Source organism: Chaetomium globosum, genomic scaffold (genome assembly GCF_000143365.1).
Source record: "Chaetomium globosum CBS 148.51 scaffold_8 genomic scaffold, whole genome shotgun sequence".
NCBI classification, from domain to species: Eukaryota; Fungi; Ascomycota; class Sordariomycetes; order Sordariales; family Chaetomiaceae; genus Chaetomium; species Chaetomium globosum.
The window spans coordinates 295,820-318,033 of NT_165983.1; the positions used below are offsets into that span (position 1 = coordinate 295,820).

Consider the following 22,214-nt stretch of genomic DNA (forward strand, 5'->3'; position numbering starts at 1 on the left):
TAGTGTACGAGGACCACGGCTCTTCTGCGCTTTTTTCGGCAGGCGAACTGACAAGACAACTGATTATAAGCTTCTTAACCCTAGGTAGTACGGTTCTCATCTTTATTTGGTGGGGGGAGGGGAGGGGGGGGGAGTGGCTCAGTGGGTTCAGAGCCCCAGAGTTCTGGCCTTGGAATGAGGTTGGGGGCCAAGACGCCCGAATTTCCCCATTGGCTTTTGGGGAGGATCAGCACCAGAGAAACTTTCCTTCGTATTCCTCTGTCTGAGAAGCCGCGGTTGCCCATTATGATGCGCCTGTTTGCATTGTATTTCCTCTTCTTGTTGGCCGCCAGGGCCGACGACTGCCCGCCGGCGACATGGCAGGCCAAAGGCTCGGAGGGAGCGTCTAACCCCAAGACCCCGAAGCACCCTCGCAGCACGCTGGTGACCACTGCGGACAAAAAGATTCGGCCCGGCGACGTCAACTGCCGCTACTCGTCCACCACAAGCGCCACCGTGAACTACGACACGTGTACTCAGATGGCGACCAAGTATGGCACGGCCGTCGACCACTTCTTCATGCTGAACCCCACGCTTGAGCTGGACTGCAGCAACATTCAGCCCAAGACCGAGTACTGCGTTGATGGCTGTCAGCTACCGCCCTCCCATGATGTTGTAACCCCGGCGGGACTAACGAGAACAGTCATCGAGCCCTTGAGAGCCACGGACGGGCGCTGCGGGCCCCCCAACCGCAACGCTACGTGTCTCGGCATGCCCCACGGGCAATGCTGCAACTCGGAGACATGGACGTGTGGGAACTCGGCGTAGGTCATGTCCCACCCCCAACATGGCATTAAAGATCCTCTACTATGGCGACGAGAAAGCTGACTGACTTCATGTTCTTCGTGTGCCATATCATAGTGATGACTGCGCCCCCGGCACCTGCTACGAGGGCATCTGCTTCGGCGACAAGATATACAGCACAGACGGCACCTGCGGTCCGGACCACGGCGACCGGCTGTGCGCCGGCAAATGGGGCGACTGCTGCAACCAGGACGGCGCCTGCGGCACGGGCGACGATTTCTGCGGCCCCTCGGTGTGCTTCTCCGGCAAATGTACCCTTCCCGACGTCGAACCGCCGCCGGCTGACTGGATGGAAGGGAAAACCCCCGACGGCACGTGCGGCGGTAAGAACGGCTACGTCTGCTATGGGAGGTGGGGCTCGTGTTGTAACAAGGATGGCATCTGCGGTATCATGTTGTCGGATTGTGGTGATGGATGGTGAGTCGAACGCTTCGCTTTTCGTCTTACTATCCCAGCGTCTGTTCCTTGGTACTGACCGCATTGTGTGTACAGCCAGCCTGAGTTTGGCGATTGCACCCCTCTTAGACTGTCGGATGCCCCCCCCAGGATCTCGTCCACATTCAAATCGTCTTCCTCCATGCCCACCTCACACATCACGGCCACTCCCACCTCCCTGCCCTCGTACGGCCAGACCTGCTTCAACAACACGGCGACCCCACCGCCACTAGCGTGGCCAACCTGCCGGCGTACGAGCACTGAAACGGGCAGCATTACTCAGGCGTGACAATCTCCAGTAGTCACTGGCACGGATCCTACCCCCCAACCGCCCCCCTGACTTGCCGCCCCTTCCTGTACCCTATCCAAGCCGCCCTTAGCTCCACCATCACGCAATGCAGCGCATCACAATTGACCACCAAATCTGTCTCGTCCCCAAGCGGTTCATCCCGCCCGTCCGCCGTGCCCATCGCGCCAAGGATATCGCCCCGCAACCGCCCCAGCCACGGGTGCAGCGCGCTCACGTAGTCGTGCACCGTGACAAAGCCACCTCCCCCACAACCGTCCCACGCCCTGGCGGGCCTGACCGTCAGCTTGGCATTCTTACCGCGCGGCCGGTCCTGCCCGCAGCAGCGAAGCGGTTGCGGCTCATCATCCTCCTCCCCATCATCCCCCTTCCTCCTCCTCCCCACCACCACCACCACCACCCGCGCGGAAAAGCCTCCCCCACTTCACACCAGGGAACGCGCCGCCATCCGCCGCACCCACCTCCGAGTGCCCCTCATGCGCATTCAGCCAATTCTCCTCCCCGCCCTCCAGCTCCGACACGCGCACGGTGATGGCCTACGAGGACACCCTGGGCTCTGAGATGGGCCGCGCGCCGACGGCGTGGTGTGTCCCGGCCGCGGGGTCGTAGTAGGCCGTCTGCGTGTCGGGGTCTCTGGGGTCGGAGAGTGCCTCGATGGTGTTTTGTGTGGTGGTGCCCTGCTGCTGTGGGACGGGTATGAAGAGGAGGTGGGTGCTGTTGGGGGGGTGGTGACTGGGGTTTGGGAGGCGAAGAGGGCTTCGTAGGTTGGGTGATTAGGGGTTTTTTGGTGTGGACATGTCGTGGGGTTTGATGGTGTTTGGGGTGTTGGTGGGGTCTGGGATGTTTGGGTTGAGGGAGATACGGTTTCGCTTCGATGGGGGTGGGCTGAGAGCACGGGGCAAGGAACTTGAAGGGAGTTGTAAAGTTGGGGGCGGCCTACACATGCCCCCGCTAAAAATACTGGTCAGGGGTGATTATTGATATTCCGGAAGGCCAAACGCCGACACAGGAGCTCTACATGCATGTGAAATGTCTCCATTCGCACCGAAGAGATCTCGAAGAATATGCTGGTAGTTCTGACGGAAAACGCCCCAGCCCCAAGAAATTCAGGGAAGGGGAAGGGGAATGGCCGGCAATAGCTAGTTAAGTGACTTATCTATCTACTTACCCAATCTCGCCCAGCATCCACATATTGTGCCTGTGATAGGAAGTGGCCTTCTGCTTGCAACTACAATTATTATTCATACTCCGCTATGCCCTAGGGCGTGCCGGACCCTCAGCTATTGCAACTACAATTACATCGGTGACCATTACATCACATGTCCTTCCCTCGCTCGACAAATAAAATCCCCTAGTCATCTACCGCTTCCTTGCAATCATGGCAGGCGCATCCACGCCCCCTCCCACAGTCAGAACGCCCGCCTTGCACAGAATCTCGACCGTCTTGACGATGACGTCCGGGTCGACGCCCTGGGTCCGCTCCGGGAACCTGACCGTCTTCAGCCACTCCCTAGCGTCCTCCTCCGAGTAATCCAACTCGGTGCTGATATACTTGACCGCTTCCTCCTGGTTCGCGTTAAAATACGCAATCCCCTGGTCCAGCTTCTCCAGCAAACCATCCACCCGCCTAACCCCATCCTCCCGCCCATCCAACGCCGTTGAGGCCACAATCTTCCAGCTGCTCCACGGGGTATAAATCTCCCCCACCCTCCGAATCTCCCCACTGTCAAAATACCGCTTCGACGTAAAATGCTCCCACATAAAGAAGTCGGCGTCCCCCTTATTCACGGCCTCCCGCAACCGCGCGAAGGTGTCCAGCACCACCGTGTCCCCGTACGGCGACGCCTGCTCCTCCTTCAAGCCCACGCCGGCCGTCGGCACCAGCCACTCGCGCTGGTCGGCCAGCACAAACCCCATCACGTAGCTCCCCGACCCGATCCGCGATACCCCGATCTTGCCGCCCTGCAGCGAGTCAACGCCCATGATTTCGGGCCGGTTGGCGCCCGTCGAGATCGCCCAGCCTGGGGAGAGCGGGGGGTGTCAGTCAAACCATCTCCAAAAAAAAAAAGAAAAAAAGAAAGCACGGCAAGCCACAACACCATCCCATCCAGGTGAGCATATCAATATCCCCAAGGGTTCACTCACAAAGCGGCGTCTCCACGTACGTCCCCACCAGGCGAAACCCACCATCGACCTCAGCACCCTTCTTCCCCTCCTCCTTCCCCTGCTCCTGCGCCTTCCCTAGCCCCGCCACCCAGCCCTCCGTCAGACCGATGCCGACATCGATCTCGCCCGCGCGCAGCGCCGTCACCATGTGGCCTGTGCCGGAGGGGAAGGGGATCAGGGTGGCGTCGAGGCCGAAGTGTTTCTGGGCGAAGTGGAGGGGGGTCGAGAAGTGCTCGGGCACGAAGCCCACGCGGAGGGGGACGGTGGAGGTCATGTTGATTTTGAGTTGATGGTATGGGTGTGGGTGTGATAAGGATGTTGGAGTGTGGTGGTGAGTCGATGGATGGATGTTCGTTTATTGGTGCGTTTATGGATGTGTGTGTGTCAGGGATTGGGGGTGCCGCTGTCGGTGTTTGCTACGATGAAAAGTCCTGTGGCTAGATCCGGACTCGAAGTGGATATTTCTGTCAAAAAAAAAACAGCATCGCAATGGGGGTTCATTTTTCATTTTATTTATTTGATTATTAAATATTCTTTTCACCATGGACATGGAACTGTTGGGTGAAGAAAATGACGCAATGCGGGGCACAGTAACGGCACCTGGAACAGGTCGGGAAACCCTGGGCCCACTGTACTTTATCTGAACTGCTTGTCTTGCCCTTGCATCAATGTATCTGGGCGGGAGAGGCGCGGGTTTGAGATTCAGCCATGAAACAAGAAGGGGCATCGGGGCTTATCAGAAACAAACATTGGTTGATGATATGAGACACATCATGGGTTTTGGTTGTGACTGTCTGAGAGCACACCTACCTAATAAATAAGTGAAACGGAAAGAGAAGAACAAGAAAAATGGGGAGAAAAAGTAAAAGGCAATGGAATCGAAATGAGCGGCGAAAAAGAAACTAAGACGGAATGTAATTGAAGTGACTTGAAGGAAGCACTAGAAGACAGGACGATGAGACAAGGGTGGGCAACATTCCTGAGAAGAGTCCGATAAGCAGATTGGAAACACGAAAAGAAAGTAAAAGGAAATGAGAAATCGAAATATAAGAGAAAAGAGAGAAGCTGGAAGGGGATACAAAATTGAAAGGGAAGAAACATGATGTAATTAAGAGATTGACCCTTAACCCTCTAGAAACCATGGCAATCAATATCTCTTTTAAGAAAAGGCTGTGTTCATCTCATGACCAAGACTCAATGCGAAGAGGACGATGATTTGCTAATGATTGAATATGCCGTGAGCAGCTGGATTCGCTGATGACGACTCAAATGGTTGGATTCATGTTGCTGATAGTGATCTTCACATCCTCACACCCACCCGAAAGAATAAGGGCGTTGCTAAGCTCACTCATCCTCACAAAATGCTGATCTGCTCACGTTGCCGAGCAATTGGTGTCTTGTGTTTCCCATTGCCATCCAGGCCCAGGATTGCAACACCAATGGTAGCACGCAGTAAGCGGGAATATGAATCATGCCGTGAGCGAGCCAAACTCAGTCCGCAAGTCTCTTCTCACAAGGGTGACCCAAACCTCCATTCCACACCGAACTAGTCTGAGTCAGGTTGAGAATAATCAACTTCAAACTGCCCAACCAAACGGGGTTAGAGACAAGTTCAAGCGACCTCGGCTATTTCCCCAGTCTCTACACCTTTCCTTCTCCAATTCGTCCGCTTTCGGCCTCGTATCCTCCCTTTCAAGCATACGACGCGGGTTCGACACTCATATGCCCTTGGCCAGGAAGGGTACCAGCACCTCGAATGCGAACCCGGGGAAGGGCGTCACCACCCTCCCCTTTGTCCTGCAAGGGACAGGGGAGCTGGATTCTTCCGTCGACGTTGGCAAGTCGTCTCACGAATAAGAGTCTTCAAATTGTCTTGGTTGGCGGAGATGAATGCAACTCAGCTAAAAATAGGATAAATGACAGCATGGCCTGGTCTGTGGCGTTGCCGAAAATGTTGACGGGGAGAAACTCCGGCTTGGCTTGGGTAAGTCTGGGAGCAGATCACTCTCACCCTGTAGTAATATCGGAGCGTTCGAGCAAATGGGAGTTGGGAAGTAGCCTTACGTTCTCATTTCAGCCGAGAGAAACACGAGAAACGGGATGGCTGCCATGCGACCAGACTTGCGGTTTGTTACATAGTGCCACCAGGTGGCTGGCTCCCGAGCCCCTGGACTAGAATTTGAAGATATCTATAAATGATTCAAAGACCCTCCTGCCCAGTGAGCTTGAGACATCACCATCCGCCATCAAACCCACCTTGCAACTCGCCTAAGATCCTCAGCTCGACTCCAAACAACATACTCCCGCCCCTAACACTCAACCCAACCATCGCCATGCGCGTCCTCTCACTCGCCGTCCTCTCCCTCCTCGGCGTCGCCAGCGCGGCCGTCGCCGAGCGCCCCTGCGGCTTCAAGATCGCGCCCTGTCCCGCGGGCCAGGTGTGCGAAAAGGTGGACCCGAGCTGCGACCGGGGCGAGAACTGCGCGGGCATCTGCGTCAAGCCGGCCTTCTGCGGCGGCATCGCCGGCATCGCCTGCGAGGACCCCGCCCAGGTCTGCGTCGACGACCCGTCCGACACCTGCGACCCGGCCAAGGGCGGCGCCGACTGCGGCGGCATCTGCATCACCCCCGAGTTCTGCGGCGGCTTCGCCGGCGTCGCCTGCGGGGACGGCAAGAAGTGCACCGATGACCCGAGGGACGACTGCGATCCCAAGAAGGGTGGCGCGGACTGCGGCGGTATCTGCGTCTAAAAAGGGGTGGTGGATCGATCACAGCACGGCTTCCATGGCGACATAAAACCAAAAGAAGGGTTGGGTTTTGGGGACATCTGCACGGCAATGGGATAGGTTCGGGGCAAAATGGTGGACTGGAGAGTTGTTTATGTAAGGTACATACCTAGGGGGGCTCCATGCTTTTGGAGACTACGAAAATTGCAAACCGATCTATCTCTGTCAAGGGCTGCCGCTAGATTTGTTTCTGGCATGGGAGAATTATCGGGTTCGAACCCGGTACTAGGAACTAACTCTGGCAATCCACAATCAGGGTGCAATTCCGGCCATCACCACAACCGTATCTCCGAGTATGGATAGTCAGTATGAACTTGAAGTCCATTGCTAAGGGACCAGGGCATCATAACATTCCCCCAACTTGTGAAGTTTACTTATCTCAGGGGAGCACTAGTCAGGTAGGTAGTCGTGAAGCATTCCTCATTTGATAATTTTGGGGCCCATGAGAGTCTCTCGATACCAGCAATGAGAAATGAACCCATCCGACGGATGAACTAAATAGCAACCGGATGTTTTCGTTAATCTACAATGGGCGACAAGTTAGATCCCTGTTTACCTTATCTTAACACCTACTACTAGGGACATAGGTGCGTATGGATGTCAAGCAAAGAGCACATCTCGGGCATGAGACTGAATGTGTTATCGTCCCAGGAGACTAATAACATGTGATACTATCACGAGCAGAGAGATCACCACGAACGTGAGTAAAGTACATTTTAAGAATTAATCATCGGATGACGGAATAGAAAAGAACGTCCTTGAATTTCGGCCCAAAAGTCTCAAAGCTAGCGTTGATCGAAAGCTCTCGCAAAGCCCTATCTAGCCACACCACGTGCATCGACGCGCAATTCGCAGCGCGGGCGCAGTGGGCATGGAAAGAAGGGCGATCCGGGACACGCAGTCACCCTGGAAATCTCTACCGCCAACGCACGGTCAGCGCTGGCCTATGGCGCATCATCGTTTCACATCCCCACGGATGTGGGAGGCGAGCCGGTAAAGAAAGGCATCACCAAGGCCCTCGGGAAGGCCCAGAACAAAAGCTTGCGGATTGTAGCGGGGGCCTTCAAGCAAACTCCCATCCGCAACCTCGAGACGGAGACATGGGTGCCACCGTTGGACCTATATCTCAACAAACGGCTTGCGGACTTTGAGACCAGACTCCAGCGAACCGACCTAGACGACAGTCAAAGCGGCAAGAAGACGGCGGGGAGCGTTGTCCTCACCGCCTGCCGCAAGATACAGTAGAGACTTAGCTCGAGAAGGGGCAACAGGGGCCGACCGCGAACCTTGGGACCTCAAGGGCCTACGGCGGTGGAGAGAGCCGCGGGCACGGTCATGCTCTGGACTGGGGGAATCGTTGATACGAACAGGGCAGTAGAAGAGGCTTGGAAAGCGAGGTGGCTAAAGGAACGGGACGGCAGGGCAATCACCAGGCCGGCGGACGACTTTGACCATCAGCAGGAGACGCTATTCCGGAACGAAACCCTAAGGAGGCACGTCGGTCTCAACAAGGCGAAGAGCTCACTGCTGATTCAAATCCGGACGGGAGCAATAGGCTTACGGGACTTCTTGTTTACACGAGGAGTCCCGGAGGTTCTGACTCCTGCCTGCGAGTGTGGCGAGGGACGAGAGACTGCCGAACACCTGGTAGTGTGGTGTTTGGCCCCACCGTTGACTCGAAGATGGGAGAGAACTGGAATTCGAACACGACGGGACTTTTACTCTGTTCTACACGGCATCAATCCCACGACTGCACGGCTCGCGAGGAGGATCCTCGACTGGCTGATGGACTCGGGGAAGCTGCCGATGTACAGCTTAGCCAGGAGGCTCGAGCTGGAAGCGGCGGCCTGAAGCGCCCCCGTCCGGAGGCAAGGAGGCCTCCTCTCTTTGTATACGCAGACTCACCAGAACGCATCGTTCCTTGATTGTTGGTATGGGTTTTTCACCCGGCCCGGGAAGGCACGGTTTTCCTGTACACTAAATAGCAGAGGGTCCGGCACGCCCAAGGGCATAGCGGAGTATGAATAATAATAATAATAAATCATCATAATATTTTTATACTCGCTCTTTCGCTCCCAAAGACTCATGCCATCCGAGCCATACCCCATAATCATTACTAGAAGCAACACGCGGTCTACCCAAACAAGCCCATCTCTGCTTTACTCAGTATAACGGAAGAAGGTAGCCAGATCGCCCTTCTCGCGCTCCGCAACCCTCTCCTCCTCGGTATACTCGCTGGGGGGCTTGTACTCGCGGTCGCGGCGGGCGTTCTCGCGGCGCAGGTAGATGTGCATGAACACGGACAGCACTAGGGCCATGGTCTGGCAGGCCAGCAGGGTGGCAAAACCGGGCATGTACCGGGGCTTGTCCTTGGAGAGAAACAGGTAGGCCGAGATGGTGCCGCCGAGGTTGCCGAAGCCGACGTGCATGGCGATGCCGACGCCGCGCTTTAGCGAGCCGCCGATGTTGTTGCCGTTCCATGCCACGCCCAGCGGCACATTGGGGTAGATGCCCGTGGCGAGGAAGAAACAGCCTGTGTAGCGCACGCCGCTGGAGGAGCTGGACATGAGCATGATGAGGCCGATGATGCTAGATTTGAAAGTCTGGTCAGTTCGGCCATCTCATAGATAGTACACCATAACCTAAGATAACCAATATCCGGGAATACGTACGCAATAACCATGAACCCAATCATGAAAATTCCACGCTTGCCCAGCTTGTCAGCATACCAGCCGGAACCGACGCAGAACAGACAGGCCACGACGTAAGGGGGCACCGTCAGCAACTGGGACATCTCCCTGCTGCTCGAGGTACCGAGGTCGTTGATGATGGTGGGCAGGAAGAGCGAGTACGAGTACAGGCCGGTGTACACGCCGATGGTGATGAACATGTGCACCCAGATCTTCCAGTCCTTGAGGGCTGCCCAGAAGTACTTGATGTCGAATTCGTCGGCGAGCGAGGACCGGTCGCGCTTCAGCCGCGCCGCCACCTCCACACGCTCCTCCTGAGTGAGGAACTTGGCTGTTGCCGGGTAGTCCTGCATTACCATGTACGCAATCATAGCTAGGGGAGGCAGTCACTTATTAGTGGCCGGAAATATGAAAACTCGAGCAGGGGCGGGCGACAGCATACCGACGCAGAAGGTCAGAAGGCCCTCGAGAATGAAGATCCATTGCCAGCCCGAAAGACCAGCGACACCTCCCATCTTCATGATTCCAAAAGCGAGAAGACCGCCGAAGGCACCGGCGGCAGTGGCGGCTGAGAAGAAAATCGCCATGCGCAAACCGCATTCATGGCGCCGATACCACATGGTGATGCTATGAACCGCGGTTAGTGCACCCTTTGCGACTAGGGGTCAAGCCCTGCAAAAGCAAAACGGGGACTCACTAGTAGGTGATACCAGGGAACAAACCACCCTCCGCAAGACCCAGAGCAGAACGGCAGGCCATTAAACCTGGGTAATCCTTCACAATACCCATAAGCGTAGTGCAAACGGCCCACGCAACCATGATGCTTGGAATCCAAAGCGAGGGGCGGAACCGCTTCATCGCCATGTTGGACGGGATCTCGGCGGCGACATAGAAGGGAAAGAAGATGGCGAGGGCATCGTTGTACTGCAGGCCGGTCTTGTCGAGGCCGAGGTCGTCCTCGAGCGTGTCGAGGCGGGCGTTGCCGATGTTGGTGCGGTCCAGGAAGGAGAGCAGGTACAGCAGGGCCAGGAAGGGGATCAACGTGAGGTCGACTTTGCGGATGAGCCTCCGCGTCGAGCTCTCGTCCCACCCTGCGCTCTCCACGTTCACGTCATCCTCGTGCGAGGCCTTGCGCGTGGTGGTCTTTTCGTTGCTGACGCTGTCGGACTCGGTTGTTGGCACGTCGGGTGCTGCTACTTCGGCTGGGTTACCCATAGCAAGGTGGGTGGCGCGTCCTTGTCAAAGCGGTGCGGGTTCTGGTGTGATCACTGTCCCGGTGCTGTGTGCTGACTTTTGGGGGCGGCGTGGAGTGGTAGACGGGCCAGTTTCTGGGAGGAAGGGGGTCCCGAGTGCTCGGGCAGGCGAGGGCGGATCCCCAACTTATACTAGAAGGAAGCATACATTCTGGGGGAGAAAACGCCAAGTGTGAGACACGGGAAGAAGGCCACGATGCAGCAGGTGTCCAACAGCACGTCCCATCCTCGAGCTGGTAATTACCATGCAGATCCCGGCCCAGCGAAGATGGTCAAGGGTGTATGTCTGGGGCTTGAGTTCCACTACCCCAGAGTCTCGTCCGCTTGTCCTGGCAGTTCCTGGTCGAGTCCGCGCCGAGAAAGCCCCAGTTTACTTGCTAAGTACCTATGTAACGGTACACCGCGTCGTCGCCGGTGGGCCGAAGGATGGGATCAGTGGGGAGTCCAGCTCGAACACGCATGTCTCAGCCATGGCAGGCGCGCGAGGGCCGGATGGGTTAGGCTGTTTGCGTTTCGGGGAACACAGGCGTCTCCTGGTTCCGATGTCTCTTCCCTAGGGGGTGAGATCAGCGAGCTTGCGGCCCAATGTTTACTGCAGCTTTTCGGTGATAAGCTGCCAAGACGGGGGCCTATCTGGTCCATAAACACCACCGTACACTCTGTCAGCTGGTCCCCTTTTGGCAGGCAGTAATAGGTGATGAGCGGTCGAGTATCAGACATCCCAGATGGGCCAGTGGGAACAAAGGGAAACCCTCCGCGTCGTCCATGGTTAGCCAATCCCGAGGCGCATGCCAAGCTACTTGGCGGCTGGGCTCTCTTTTAGCTTCTGTGAGATTGCAAGATTCGACGCGGGTCTGGACCGGGCAACCACTCAGCGGCTGGCGCAAGGCACCGCCAGGGGGCCGGATCTGTGCAACACGTCCGGCTTGGCCAGAAAAGAGCCCCGCCATTGGGCGGCTCGCGAGCCTCTTGTTATCTCGGCGGTGTTCCTCCACGACGCCCCAGCACGCCGAGCACGCCCAGCTTCGCCCAGGAAGCCCAGGACAACACCAAGGAAAGCCAAAATTTCATCCCCGCACGTGGCTGCCTCCAACGGCGCGCCGGATGAAGCCTTCGGGCAGATGGATAAATCCTCAGCCAGCGGCGCGATGTCTGGGCATGGACGGTGGCGTCTTCGGGGAGCTCTGAACAGGAAAGGCTTCGGTACGTCCCTCCAGGAATGCTCCGGCAGCCGCTGTTGCCAACGTTCTAGCGTAGGAAAAGTTGTTCCTGGCGCGGTCCGCGTCAAATCTGCAGCCACATCGTAACCGCAGAAAAGGAAGGGGGGTTCAGGGGGGGCAAACGGACAAAGGGAGGCTAGGACATGGGTCGAAGGACTGGAATGCTTCTGGAATCAGACGATCGAGATCGGGGAGCGCCACAGCGTTGGCTCACCAGGATACAGGGTGGAAAGGAAGACATGGAAAATCAAAATCTCACCCGTACCTGGCGAGTTAGCTACCCAATACTCCATACTAGTAATTAGACTAGGCATGGACAGGCAGCTGAGAAGCACGATGCAGCGGCACATTGTAACCAGCCGTCATAGCCGTGTTTACTGAGGCTCAATATAAATTTGATCTTCAAGTTGTGTGTGTGCAAAGGAGGCAGAAGTTGAAACAGGGTGGTGGAAACATGCAGGAGCTGAGAAGTGTGTGTACAACCTGAGTCAGGGTGCCCTGCAATCGAAGGCCCCTTTCAGTCAACCAATTCTGAATTGACCCGAAAATCAAACTAGACCAATCACGGCAACGTGAGTGGGAATGTCGCATCAGAACGTGCAACATGAGAGAAGAAGAAAACGAGACTCGTTTCCCACTCTCTCTCCGCAGAATGAAGGGACGACACTCATGGTCCAGCCCCGGATGCCAACTTTCGCTCGCGTCATCCTCCCGTTATTCCTCCTTTCCCCCACAAACCTGGGGAAGGGTCCACTCCCTCTTTTGCGAGTGGCCCAGCCCATAATTTCCCCAGAGTGTTGAGAAGCTTGGAAGCTTGGATGAACTGTGGATTCCACCCCTTTTCAAACGTCTTCGACTTCACCTTTCCCAATTCCGCTACTCTCCTCCGCACCAAGCATATCCGTTCCACCGGTGTAAGGAGCCCAGACTAGTCTGCGGAGGAGATGCTCTTTTTCTCATCCTATCAGTCCGCCATGGCGTTCCTCGTTTCTTGATGCGGACCCGAATCTCCAGGGACTTGGCGTCTGTTGGTCCCCCTCATCTCTCCAACTCCCCCTCGCAGCCCTTAATGCCCAGACCGCCGAGCCTCCCCCATCCATGGATCTCATTCTCGACACCGAACCCAACCAGGCAGACCCAGGCCAAACAGGCCCGGATCATCCACCATCCCACCAACCACAACCTACCCGCTTCCCGCCCCCATCCTCTGCCGGCGGCCAAGCCAAAATGCATGAGGCTTGACGCGCAGTCAGCTCGCCCACCACTAGCAAAGCTTGGGATTACGGCGGCGACCCGCCCGCCCGAAAGCCCATCAAGGACAGGATTACTCTGCGTATTCGTACAACAGGTACAACAAGCAAACAGGAACACCTTGCGACTGCCGACCGACACCATCAACCCTAACGTTGAATGAACATGGGGCGGGTTCCGCATCCGACGCGCGCCCAGCGCCAGGAAGGGCAGCACACCCGGCCACCGCCCCCAGAACGCCGGGCGCGATGTCTTGTCCGTTGCGACTCTGTGTCCACGCGATCCCGGACGAGCGCCCCATGGTTGATGGATCCTGTTCTCGTGTTTTGTTGGTAATCACCGCCCTGCGTAAGTTCCTCTCGGCCGGGCGATGTTGAGTTGACGGGGGTTGGGGGTTTGGTTCTTCGTCTGCTGCACCGCCGCGGCCAAGGGCTTGGTGCCCTCGCCGTGGCTGTTTTGAGTTTCCAAGAGGCTTGGTCCTGCAGCCACCTGTCATCTTTTTCACAAAAGCCGCCGTCATGTACGCAGAGTGCCGAATCCTCGAGCTAGCCGCCGTGGCGCGTTTTGTCTCAACTAGCCCACCTTGTCATGTCGATTCCCGACGTCTATGTTGACTTTTGGTGTTGATATTGCAGCCACGGTTGTAGCGTCATCCCAGCTTGTGCTACGACACGACGAAACCTGGATGTCGGATTTCCCCAGGGCAGTGGATAGATGAGGGTTACAGTGAAGAGACCCAACCGAGCCTCACTCTCCATTGCTCTCCTGGTAATTAATCAATCTGCCTCCACGGCCTAGGCGTACCGTCGGTTAAATACGTTGCATTGCGGCCAGAGCCCTCATCTGCACGCCAAGCGCATGCCATCAAAGTGGCTAGATGCTCCGGACCGGGACATAGAAGCGACTCTTCCTTTTGCAGGTTCTGTAGCGCCAATCGGATACCCCAGACGACGTAAATCGCTGGATGTCTACAATCAGATGGTTAAGTCAATTCAGTAATTATCCACGGTGCTCAGCAAGATACCAAAATGGGTTCTAGTCACCTTCCGCAACCTGGGTGTATCGGGACCTATCGAGTGATGAGTGAGCAATGATAGAACCGGCATGGGATAACTATGCTTATAAACGATGATGAAACCGACGTAAACATTCCATCGAGGGCAAAATCCCGACGATACAAGCCTTCACAACTGACGAGCAAGGGAATATTGTCTCTTCTCGGTTCACTGATAAAACAAAGAACGCGGAATGGCTGTTGGACCAAAACTTGGGCCAGGGGCTGCATCTGGGGCTGGAGCTTCGTGGAAGCCTATGTGGTTAGCGGAGATTTGGGAAGCCATGTCTGTCCCTAGGATAAGACTAAGTCTCGACATATTCAAGTTCAGGGCCATGTAATAACGTCGCCTCTCCACGTTGGTATCCATGATGCACCACATCTGTACTTCCTGGAAGTAGGCCATACACTTCAGATAACTTGTGTCGGTGGCAGCACCGTCGCTGCCTCTCAGAGTTCCGAGTGGCCCATTGATTTTGATCGGGTACTTCCACCAGCGCTCTGGAGGCGTTCGGAAACCGTGCCGGTAAAAGTCCAGCTGCTGGTGAAGGGCCAGTCACGATGTTATCTTACGGTAGAGTGCCGATGCTCGTCCCGGAAAAGCTGTGCCAGGGTTTGTTGGCCTCGAACGGACTCAAGCGTCCAGGCCTACGTCCACTTCTCGTGGTTGAACTTACTCGGTAACTAGGTTTCGTCTTGGTTTTCCAAGGGTTGTAGATCTCATCTACGGACATTTGCAGGGCTGCCAGGTAGTGCTTGTTGTTGTCGTCGTTCGTCTTTCCAGCTGGGTTCTTAACGGAAAGTCAATGGCATTTTCCTCATCATGCCTCGGCTGTGGCCCTGTTAGTATCGCAGATCTCAAAACGGAAACCGGCTCCTGTTGGGAGACCTGTCGGAACGATATGCTTATATACCCCACTACCACCGCCTCAACAGTCAGCGCTTGCAGTTTTACATGTCTATTTAGGCTGTGGTTTTTTGTCCTAACCTTTACGCACAAATGGATTGCCGGTAAAAACCAGGCCTTTGAATGTAGATACCGACACGGAGTGCGGAGGTGGCCGCGAATAAATCCTTCAAGAGGTATTAATCGTCGGTGAAAGCATTCATGTAAGCCAAGATCCCCGACACTAGCCACGTGGAGAGGTTTAGAGTGACCAGTGTTATATCCAGTACGGACGTCTAAACCGAAGTGATACTAGTTGCCCCGGGCAAGTTCTGAATGGCTAGGTGTTCCGGGGCGGAAAGCAGCGAGTCTCCAAAATCTCCAAGTCTCCATCGTCTGTCGTCTGGGAGATTATATGCATCGTGGGTCTTGATGCCGATCAAAGGCGTCGTGGGACTCACCCGTGAAACCGTTAATTTGTTTATAAGCGACAGTCAACTCATCTTCTGAGCTTAAGGCATGGCCTATGGCCGTCATTGTGATCTAGAGGCAGAAGGCTATTGAGAACAGATAACGGGATCCGACATATCTACCGCTACTAACTTGAAGTCGATAGAGTCAACGGCGGGGGCACAAATGGTCCAACTCCTTACACTCCTCTACTTCCAGCTTTACCAAATCAACTCATCTTCCACGGCAATTATATCTATAGTTGCTCTTGGGCTCAGTAGCAAAGTGAGAACGAGGGCCCTAGGTATCCACAACTTCCCATCCTTCTGCTCTATCCCAACTCACAACTCCCCTCCCGCTACCCGGCCTATTGGACCTTAATATACACGTACCTCGCTCCCTACAGTAACTTCCCCCGCAAAGAGACGCACTCCTAATTTGGTGAAGCGGGGGGAGCGCAGACTCATAATCTGCCGTAGACCGTAAACGCGCAGTGGTACACCTATAAGGGCGCGGGTTCAAATCCCACCGAAGTAAACCTCGCTCGAGGAGTTTTCATAGCCGACTATCCCTCCGTCAACTAAGGCGGGCGGTTAATGGATGAGCCTTTTGGCTTCTTTCCTTCTTTTTCGTTTGTATACTTCCTTGCTTTCAGATCCGCCTCCTTTCAGCACAAGCAACATTCCATTTGAGTTTGCGTTTCCCGCACACCAGCCCAGTTCATTTCCTGCGTTGGCCTCCGAGTAGTCATTTCGTGCTCTGATGCATGAATTTGTGGGACTGACTGCCCTGTGTCTTGATGCCTGTCATGGAAGGCTGTGTATCCCGCTAGATTGCTTTGAGCGAGCCACTCAGCACTTATTTGTGTCCAGAGAAGTATCAACATTGCGCCAGAATACAACATTTGAATGCTCGTGTTCGCGAGCTCAAGTGTCATTAGCAGAAGTCTACAGTGGTTGGGCCATCGCACCCTTGAGCCATCACACACTCGTCTGCGATGCCTTGTTCTGAAAGAGAAGTTCGAAGAGGTGCTTTGTGTTACCTCTCTCTCGGTATCATACCGTCCATCATACTACCAGGAGATCGATTAGGGGGCCCTTTGATTACCTTAGGCACCCTTGACTAGAAAACGCGGTCCCACCAGTTTAGCCGGCAGCAGGACGTCCCTCGTACGTAACTCTCTTCGCTTCTCCCTACTTGTTTAGTATGCAACAGCACGGCCACCCAAATTTAAGCACGCTGGCATTCCGTGATATCAAGGGCGGACCAAGTAAGGCCCAGATCAGTTTGCCTACAGGACACCTAGCTCAGGACGAGAATAAAACTGGGAATTTCTCGTACCTGGAGCCATCTCATATAATCAAAGAGATTATTTATTTATACCTCGTTATTGGCTCAGGCTTTCTCCCTGCCCTATATGTACTCTCTCCTAGTCTTGCACCATTGACGTTCTAATACGCTCGGGTTTGTTAACGGTCTGCAATAGAACTATCCAAGTTCGGTGGTTAATTCAGCCGGTGCCTGCTTCCTCTAGAGTGCCAACCCCTACTCCTTCCCATCTATAATATCCCGGGAAACCACCCCCAACATCAGACTCTCCCCAAGAACACCCATCCAGCCTCTTCTACGCCACCCCCGCCTGTATCAGCCTATCCAGCTGCTCCAAATCCCCCTTCAACCCCGTACAGAGCACACCCTCAGGGTCGGAAAAGATCTCAGCCAACTTGAGCGACGCCCGCCCATACTTCCTCGCCGTCTCGGGATCACCGGCCTCGTAATAAATGCGTATAAACGCCTGATAGTACTCCCCGACCTTCGCCAGCAGCCCCTCAACCTGTGCCAGATCAACCAGCTCCTGCGTCAATTTCACCAGCGTGTTGTAGCTGACCGATCCGTGCTGCATGGTGTGAAAGACTTCGGCGAGGCGTTCCCGCCGCTCGTCTGACGCTGTTCGGGCCTCGGGGGATGCTGAGCATAGGTTGCAGGTGCAGTTGAAGCCCCAGTTTCTGAGGGCTCGGGTTCGGTGGGCGGTTGGCATACCTAAGGGGATGTCTGTTGTTTTGTTAGCGACTCGACTGGTAAAAATGGGTGACGTGGTATGTATGAGCCCGTACAGCTCACGGTGATTTCCTCGCCGGGCTCAATATCTCTTGTTGCTATGGCCGACATGGCGAGGTCCTTCTTGGTGAATTTGCTGTATGCACTAAACCGGTCAGCATCCAGCTTCGGTCCCGTGTACTTCATGGTAATATTACTTTGCATCGCAGGCATGGTTCAACTTCTGTTATGACGATGACTCGGTCAGCACGAAAAAACCCTCGCCATCGGGGGGTCACCAGTCCGCATACCGCAATCTCCGGATAGACGCCCTTCATATCTCGACCGTCAACAATGATCCCAAAAGCGTTGGTTTTGATGACATCCTCGACAGCATGAACGTGCTCCTCCTCGCTCCTGGCCATGGTGAGGAAGCGCTCCTTGTCCGGCAGCTGGTCGAGTGCTTTCTGAAACAACCGAGGCCCGTCAGGAAGCCCGCCCACTGACTTTTTTCCAAGAGAAAGAAACTCGTTATCGGCAATCATAGCCGGGTAGCTTCTCAGGATGGTGTCGAAACGTTTAATGCGTTTGGTGGCGATGACCCCCAACCCTTTTCCTGGGATTGGGGTCACCGTATACGGTAGGTCAACAGCTTCGGTGGCCAAACGACCACGCCGCGCAAGATGATGACGGGAGTGCCATGCCGGCAGGGGGTCTTGAACGGTGTCTGCAACGCCGGCGGCCGTTTCCGGGTCTGTGATGATGGTGATACCGCTGCCGTCGTTGAAAGCGGAGGAGGAGTAGACGCAGAACTTTCCGGTGGACTCGGCGGTGTTGGGAATGATGCAGGACGGCGGATGGGTCCAAGGCAGTCCTCTACTCGACTTCAGAAGCGTGGGGGTGCCGTCGTCTACGGGTAGGATGCAGTTCCCGGCTGGTTGTAATGGCGGGATGGTGGGATTCCAGGGGCATTGTGTCTGGAGGGCGGCTGTCAAGAGAGGAGACAAGACGAGAAAAGAATAGAATGTTTGGAGTTGAGGCACTGTCCGCAAAGTATGAGGAAGAGGTTCGGGATAGCCACATCGTGATGCACTTACTAGCCATACTTGAACGCCATTGGGTAATCAATACCCAAGAGCCGAGTTGGCTAAGAAGTATGGTGTTATGAGCTTCAAGGAATACAATTTCGTCAAGCGTTGCACCTAAATAAACGCCAAAGAGCACTGAGACTTTAAAATCTGATTCATCAGCTACTCTACATATAACACTCGATTGCCAAGTGATCTACAAGGCCGTGGCCCCAAACCTGAGCTCAAGCCCATGGATTCTGCACCAAAAACATTACACCAAGGTCGTCAGTGCATCAGACATATAGGAAAAGCTTGGCCGCCAACAGAAAAGCAGCAAAGGCTTATAGCCGGCAGTGGGAAAACACGCCGGGCTTATGTCATTCACCAGCTCCGCTCCCAGTTTGTTGCTGATCGTCGAGAGAGACGGGACTCCTTGCGGGTTCGATTTCGCATGACGGGACAGATCCGTGAAAAAAGGCTCACATGCATATAACTATAGTGTACAAGCCCTTGGCTACTCGTCTTGCACAATAGGTGTGCTCACCCAAGCCACTTACAACATCACTCCCCGATCATACCGCGGTGACCAGTGTATATCTCTCATTATCTGGCTACTGTTAATAAAAGGTACGCCACAATGGAGAGATGGGAGTAGTGAGATGTAGTTATTCGTAGACAAGTGGGATAAATGCATAGCCGGAACGGAACGAACTGCACCAAACCTCAGACGGTGCAGTAGCGACCCCGCGCGACTCGGACAGCTTAATGGCGTTGTCCACCAGACTCCTTCAATATTTCGGTCATCAGCATAAACATGACGGGACTTATGGAAGTCCAGAATCGACCACGCTTCTTCTCAATAATCCTCCCGACAGTCAATTCGCACATCGCACCCGTCCTCGTCAGAAGTGGAGATAGCTGGTGCAGTCGCCCTGATGTTGCAAGGTCGTATTGACTCGATCATGAGGAACTTCGGGAACTTTGGAAGGGCGAATCATGGGGCCCGGACACGCTGTCTTTTTGGCGGAGGAATTTTGCGAACTTTGGGCTAGAAGTGGGGAAATTGTAAGCGATGCGGAAACCCCGAGATCCGAACAAGCTCCTTCTCGGCTGGCAGGGCACCTTGCCCAATGCGGCAGTGATCCAACCCAATTAAAGACTAGTGCGGATGACAGGATGCCATGGAGCATGCCTCCAGCGTGCGTTCCAGGGTCGTGAACAAGGAGGGTCTCGAGTGGTGCAGCCTGGCAAACTCAAAATTCATCGTCATTCGCCACAGGGTGCGAGTGCGAGCGGGACTTTTCCTCTGATGAACATACTGTGGACACTGAGAATCGATGGAAATATGGAAATAACATGTACATTGTGGGTGTACAGTGGGTCATCGTTTCGGGTGAGAGTCGCAGTCACAACGGTCTGGAAACAAAAAGGTACTTCGTTCCACTCGATCCTCGGAGTCGATCCCAGAACCGGATATGTGTGACTTGAATGAAGAAGGCAGTGACGCCCTCGACCACATTCCAACAACCTCTTTATTGGCTTCCATCTATCCACCGTGTGAAACTTGCAATCCCCGAGCCGCAGCATTCTGAATTCATCCTCTACATCAGGCACGACCTCACGAAATTAGTAATACTAGGAGGGGCGGAGCACTGAGCCAGTTTGGATGTCAGCTTCCTAAATCCGTATCTGGGCGCAGAAATCCCGGGGTAGTTAAGAGCGAGGGACTTATTAACTTGAGGCTACCCTACCGAGCTAAATAAATCTCACCTCCCCTCCCCTTCCAACACTCGTCCGGTTCAACACCCCAAGTCAACAGACAGGACGACGCCATGATCGAGACCCTTCTTCGGCCGGCAGTGCTCGTTCCGGCCGTGGCCTTGGTCGCCTTCGTCATACACCAGCTCTTCTTTGCCGGGCCGAAGCTTCCCAAGCTCCCCATATTAGGCGCAAAGGAAGGCGACTGGTTTCCCTTCTACCAAGCAACATGGAGGAACACCATCAACTTCAAGGCCGCGGTACAAGAGGCGGATCAGAAGTACAGAGATCAGGCCGTGCTGATGCCCGTGGCCATGGCCCAGAACATGGTGTTGCTCCCCCGCTCTGAGACACAGTTCGTCACCGACCAGCCCGACTCGAAGCTCGATATGCACACCCAGGCCATCGACGCCCTCCAGACAGATTACACGACGACCGACCCATCCCTCGTGCGCAACCCGGTACACCACAAGCTCATCACCACCACCCTGACCAACCAGATCGGCAACCTCGTCCCGGATGTCGCCGAGGAGACGGCTTGGGCGTTCGACAAACACTGGGGCAACCCTGACGAGTATCAGGAGGTCTGCGTCTACGACACTATGCGCAAAATCGTCGGCTGTGTCACGAACCGCGTCTTTGTGGGCAAGCCAAAGTGCCGAGACCCGGCGATGCTCGTCGAGGAGCATGGGATACGCCCAGGACGTGCCCCTGACCTCGACAGTGTTGCGCATGATATGGAAGCCCCTGCGGCCCCTCGTGGCGTTCTTCCTCTGCCTGCCTATCCGTTTCCGCACCGGGCGCTTCAGGAACATCCTCGTACCTCGAAATAAAGAAACGCCTAGCCGACTACGACGCTCGCCAGCGCGATCCCGAGGACAAGTCGCACGGCCCCGAGCCCAACGACTTCCTCCAATGGACCATCAAGCAGGCCAAGGACATGGGCGACCCCTACCTGTGGAAGCCAACCACCCTCGCCGACCGGATCCTCCTCCCTCAACTTCGCCGCCATCCACACCTCCTCACTTCACCATCACCAGCGCCATTCCTCGAACTTCAGCCGCCTCCAAGCAAGAATACATCGACGAGCTCCGCGCCGAAATCGAGGGCGTCCTCGCCGAGCACAACAACCAATGGGACAAGCGGGCCCTGGCCAAGATGCAAAAGCTCGACAGCGTCATGCGCGAGTCCGCCCGCCTCAACTCGTTCGTCACCATCGGCCTCAGCCGCGCCGTCGTGGCCCCGGAGGGCATCGTCACGCCCTCGGGCGTGCGCATCCCGCGCGGCGTCACCGTCAACGTCCCCAGCTACCCGGTCTTCCAGGACAGCGCCATCTACCCGGACGCCCGCGAGTTCAAGCCCTTCCGCTTTGCCGAGCAGCGCTCCGACGAGTCGGTCGAGTATGTCAAGCGCGCCGCCAAGGCGTTCGCCACGACGAGCACGGATTACCTCGCTTTTGGGCATGGGCGGAATGCGTGCCCGGGAAGGTTTTTTGCGGCGAATGAGCTGAAGTTGATGCTGGCGCATCTGGTGCTGAGTTATGATATTGATATTGGCGGGGAGCGGCCCCGTAATTCATGGTTTGGCTTGAATAGGGTGCCGCCTCTTCAGGCTACGATTCGCATCAAGAAGAGGGTGATGAAGTCATAGGGACATGGGTTGATGCACGGGGCTGGGTGTAGTTGAAAGAGATACTGTATGTGTCATGAGCTGGCCAGGTCTTTGGATGTGGCGGGAGAGTGGACGGCATTTGCATGGGCTTTTACGCGTTTGATTCAGGATCATAGATGGTTGGTTGGTTGGTTGTATGAAGTTGATACCACTACGAAGCGTAGTTCTTTTCCCTGTTACGAAGAATGATATCATCCCACTCAGTTGTATTAATGACCACTGGCTTCGTTTCCAAACCATTACTACTTTAGAGGAGTGAATTAGTGATATTAACCGCGTTACTTTGAACTGTAGGGCCAAACTAATCACATATCATACCGATCAAAACCATACTCAG

At 55.3% G+C, this 22,214-nt stretch overlaps 8 protein-coding genes across 8 annotated transcripts; 3 read left to right on the forward strand and 5 right to left on the reverse strand.

Moving 5' to 3' along the window:
• Nucleotides 1–285: 285 nt before the first annotated feature.
• Nucleotides 286–2,194, forward strand: CHGG_10803 (uncharacterized protein; the record flags this gene model as incomplete). The annotated part of the gene is made up of 4 exons (XM_001226069.1): nucleotides 286–803; nucleotides 901–1,260; nucleotides 1,336–1,529; nucleotides 1,872–2,194. 4 exons carry the CDS (start codon nucleotides 286–288, stop codon nucleotides 2,192–2,194), a joined length of 1,395 nt encoding a protein of 464 aa, XP_001226070.1.
• A 750-nt stretch (nucleotides 2,195–2,944) lies between these two features.
• On the reverse strand, nucleotides 2,945–4,025 carry CHGG_10804 (uncharacterized protein; the record flags this gene model as incomplete). The annotated part of the gene is made up of 2 exons (XM_001226070.1): nucleotides 2,945–3,606; nucleotides 3,731–4,025. 2 exons carry the CDS (start codon nucleotides 4,023–4,025, stop codon nucleotides 2,945–2,947), a joined length of 957 nt encoding a protein of 318 aa, XP_001226071.1.
• Nucleotides 4,026–6,084: 2,059 nt separating this feature from the next.
• CHGG_10805 (uncharacterized protein) lies at nucleotides 6,085–8,388 on the forward strand (the record flags this gene model as incomplete). Its single annotated transcript, XM_001226071.1, has 3 exons — nucleotides 6,085–6,487; nucleotides 7,361–7,778; nucleotides 7,908–8,388. The coding sequence occupies 3 exons, from the start codon at nucleotides 6,085–6,087 to the stop codon at nucleotides 8,386–8,388; spliced, it is 1,302 nt and encodes a 433-aa protein (XP_001226072.1).
• Nucleotides 8,389–8,696: 308 nt separating this feature from the next.
• Nucleotides 8,697–10,442, reverse strand: CHGG_10806 (uncharacterized protein; the record flags this gene model as incomplete). The annotated part of the gene is made up of 4 exons (XM_001226072.1): nucleotides 8,697–9,126; nucleotides 9,210–9,600; nucleotides 9,670–9,854; nucleotides 9,925–10,442. 4 exons carry the CDS (start codon nucleotides 10,440–10,442, stop codon nucleotides 8,697–8,699), a joined length of 1,524 nt encoding a protein of 507 aa, XP_001226073.1.
• Nucleotides 10,443–13,024: 2,582 nt separating this feature from the next.
• On the reverse strand, nucleotides 13,025–14,739 carry CHGG_10807 (uncharacterized protein; the record flags this gene model as incomplete). The annotated part of the gene is made up of 4 exons (XM_001226073.1): nucleotides 13,025–13,524; nucleotides 13,756–13,919; nucleotides 14,323–14,543; nucleotides 14,683–14,739. 4 exons carry the CDS (start codon nucleotides 14,737–14,739, stop codon nucleotides 13,025–13,027), a joined length of 942 nt encoding a protein of 313 aa, XP_001226074.1.
• Nucleotides 14,740–15,091: 352 nt separating this feature from the next.
• On the reverse strand, nucleotides 15,092–15,428 carry CHGG_10808 (uncharacterized protein; the record flags this gene model as incomplete). The annotated part of the gene is made up of 2 exons (XM_001226074.1): nucleotides 15,092–15,135; nucleotides 15,353–15,428. The coding sequence occupies 2 exons, from the start codon at nucleotides 15,426–15,428 to the stop codon at nucleotides 15,092–15,094; spliced, it is 120 nt and encodes a 39-aa protein (XP_001226075.1).
• Nucleotides 15,429–16,965: 1,537 nt separating this feature from the next.
• CHGG_10809 (uncharacterized protein) lies at nucleotides 16,966–18,482 on the reverse strand (the record flags this gene model as incomplete). The annotated part of the gene is made up of 4 exons (XM_001226075.1): nucleotides 16,966–17,381; nucleotides 17,456–17,579; nucleotides 17,690–18,366; nucleotides 18,476–18,482. The coding sequence occupies 4 exons, from the start codon at nucleotides 18,480–18,482 to the stop codon at nucleotides 16,966–16,968; spliced, it is 1,224 nt and encodes a 407-aa protein (XP_001226076.1).
• A 1,798-nt stretch (nucleotides 18,483–20,280) lies between these two features.
• Nucleotides 20,281–21,856, forward strand: CHGG_10810 (uncharacterized protein; the record flags this gene model as incomplete). The annotated part of the gene is made up of 2 exons (XM_001226076.1): nucleotides 20,281–20,965; nucleotides 21,072–21,856. The coding sequence occupies 2 exons, from the start codon at nucleotides 20,281–20,283 to the stop codon at nucleotides 21,854–21,856; spliced, it is 1,470 nt and encodes a 489-aa protein (XP_001226077.1).
• Between the last annotated feature and the right edge of the window lie 358 nt (nucleotides 21,857–22,214).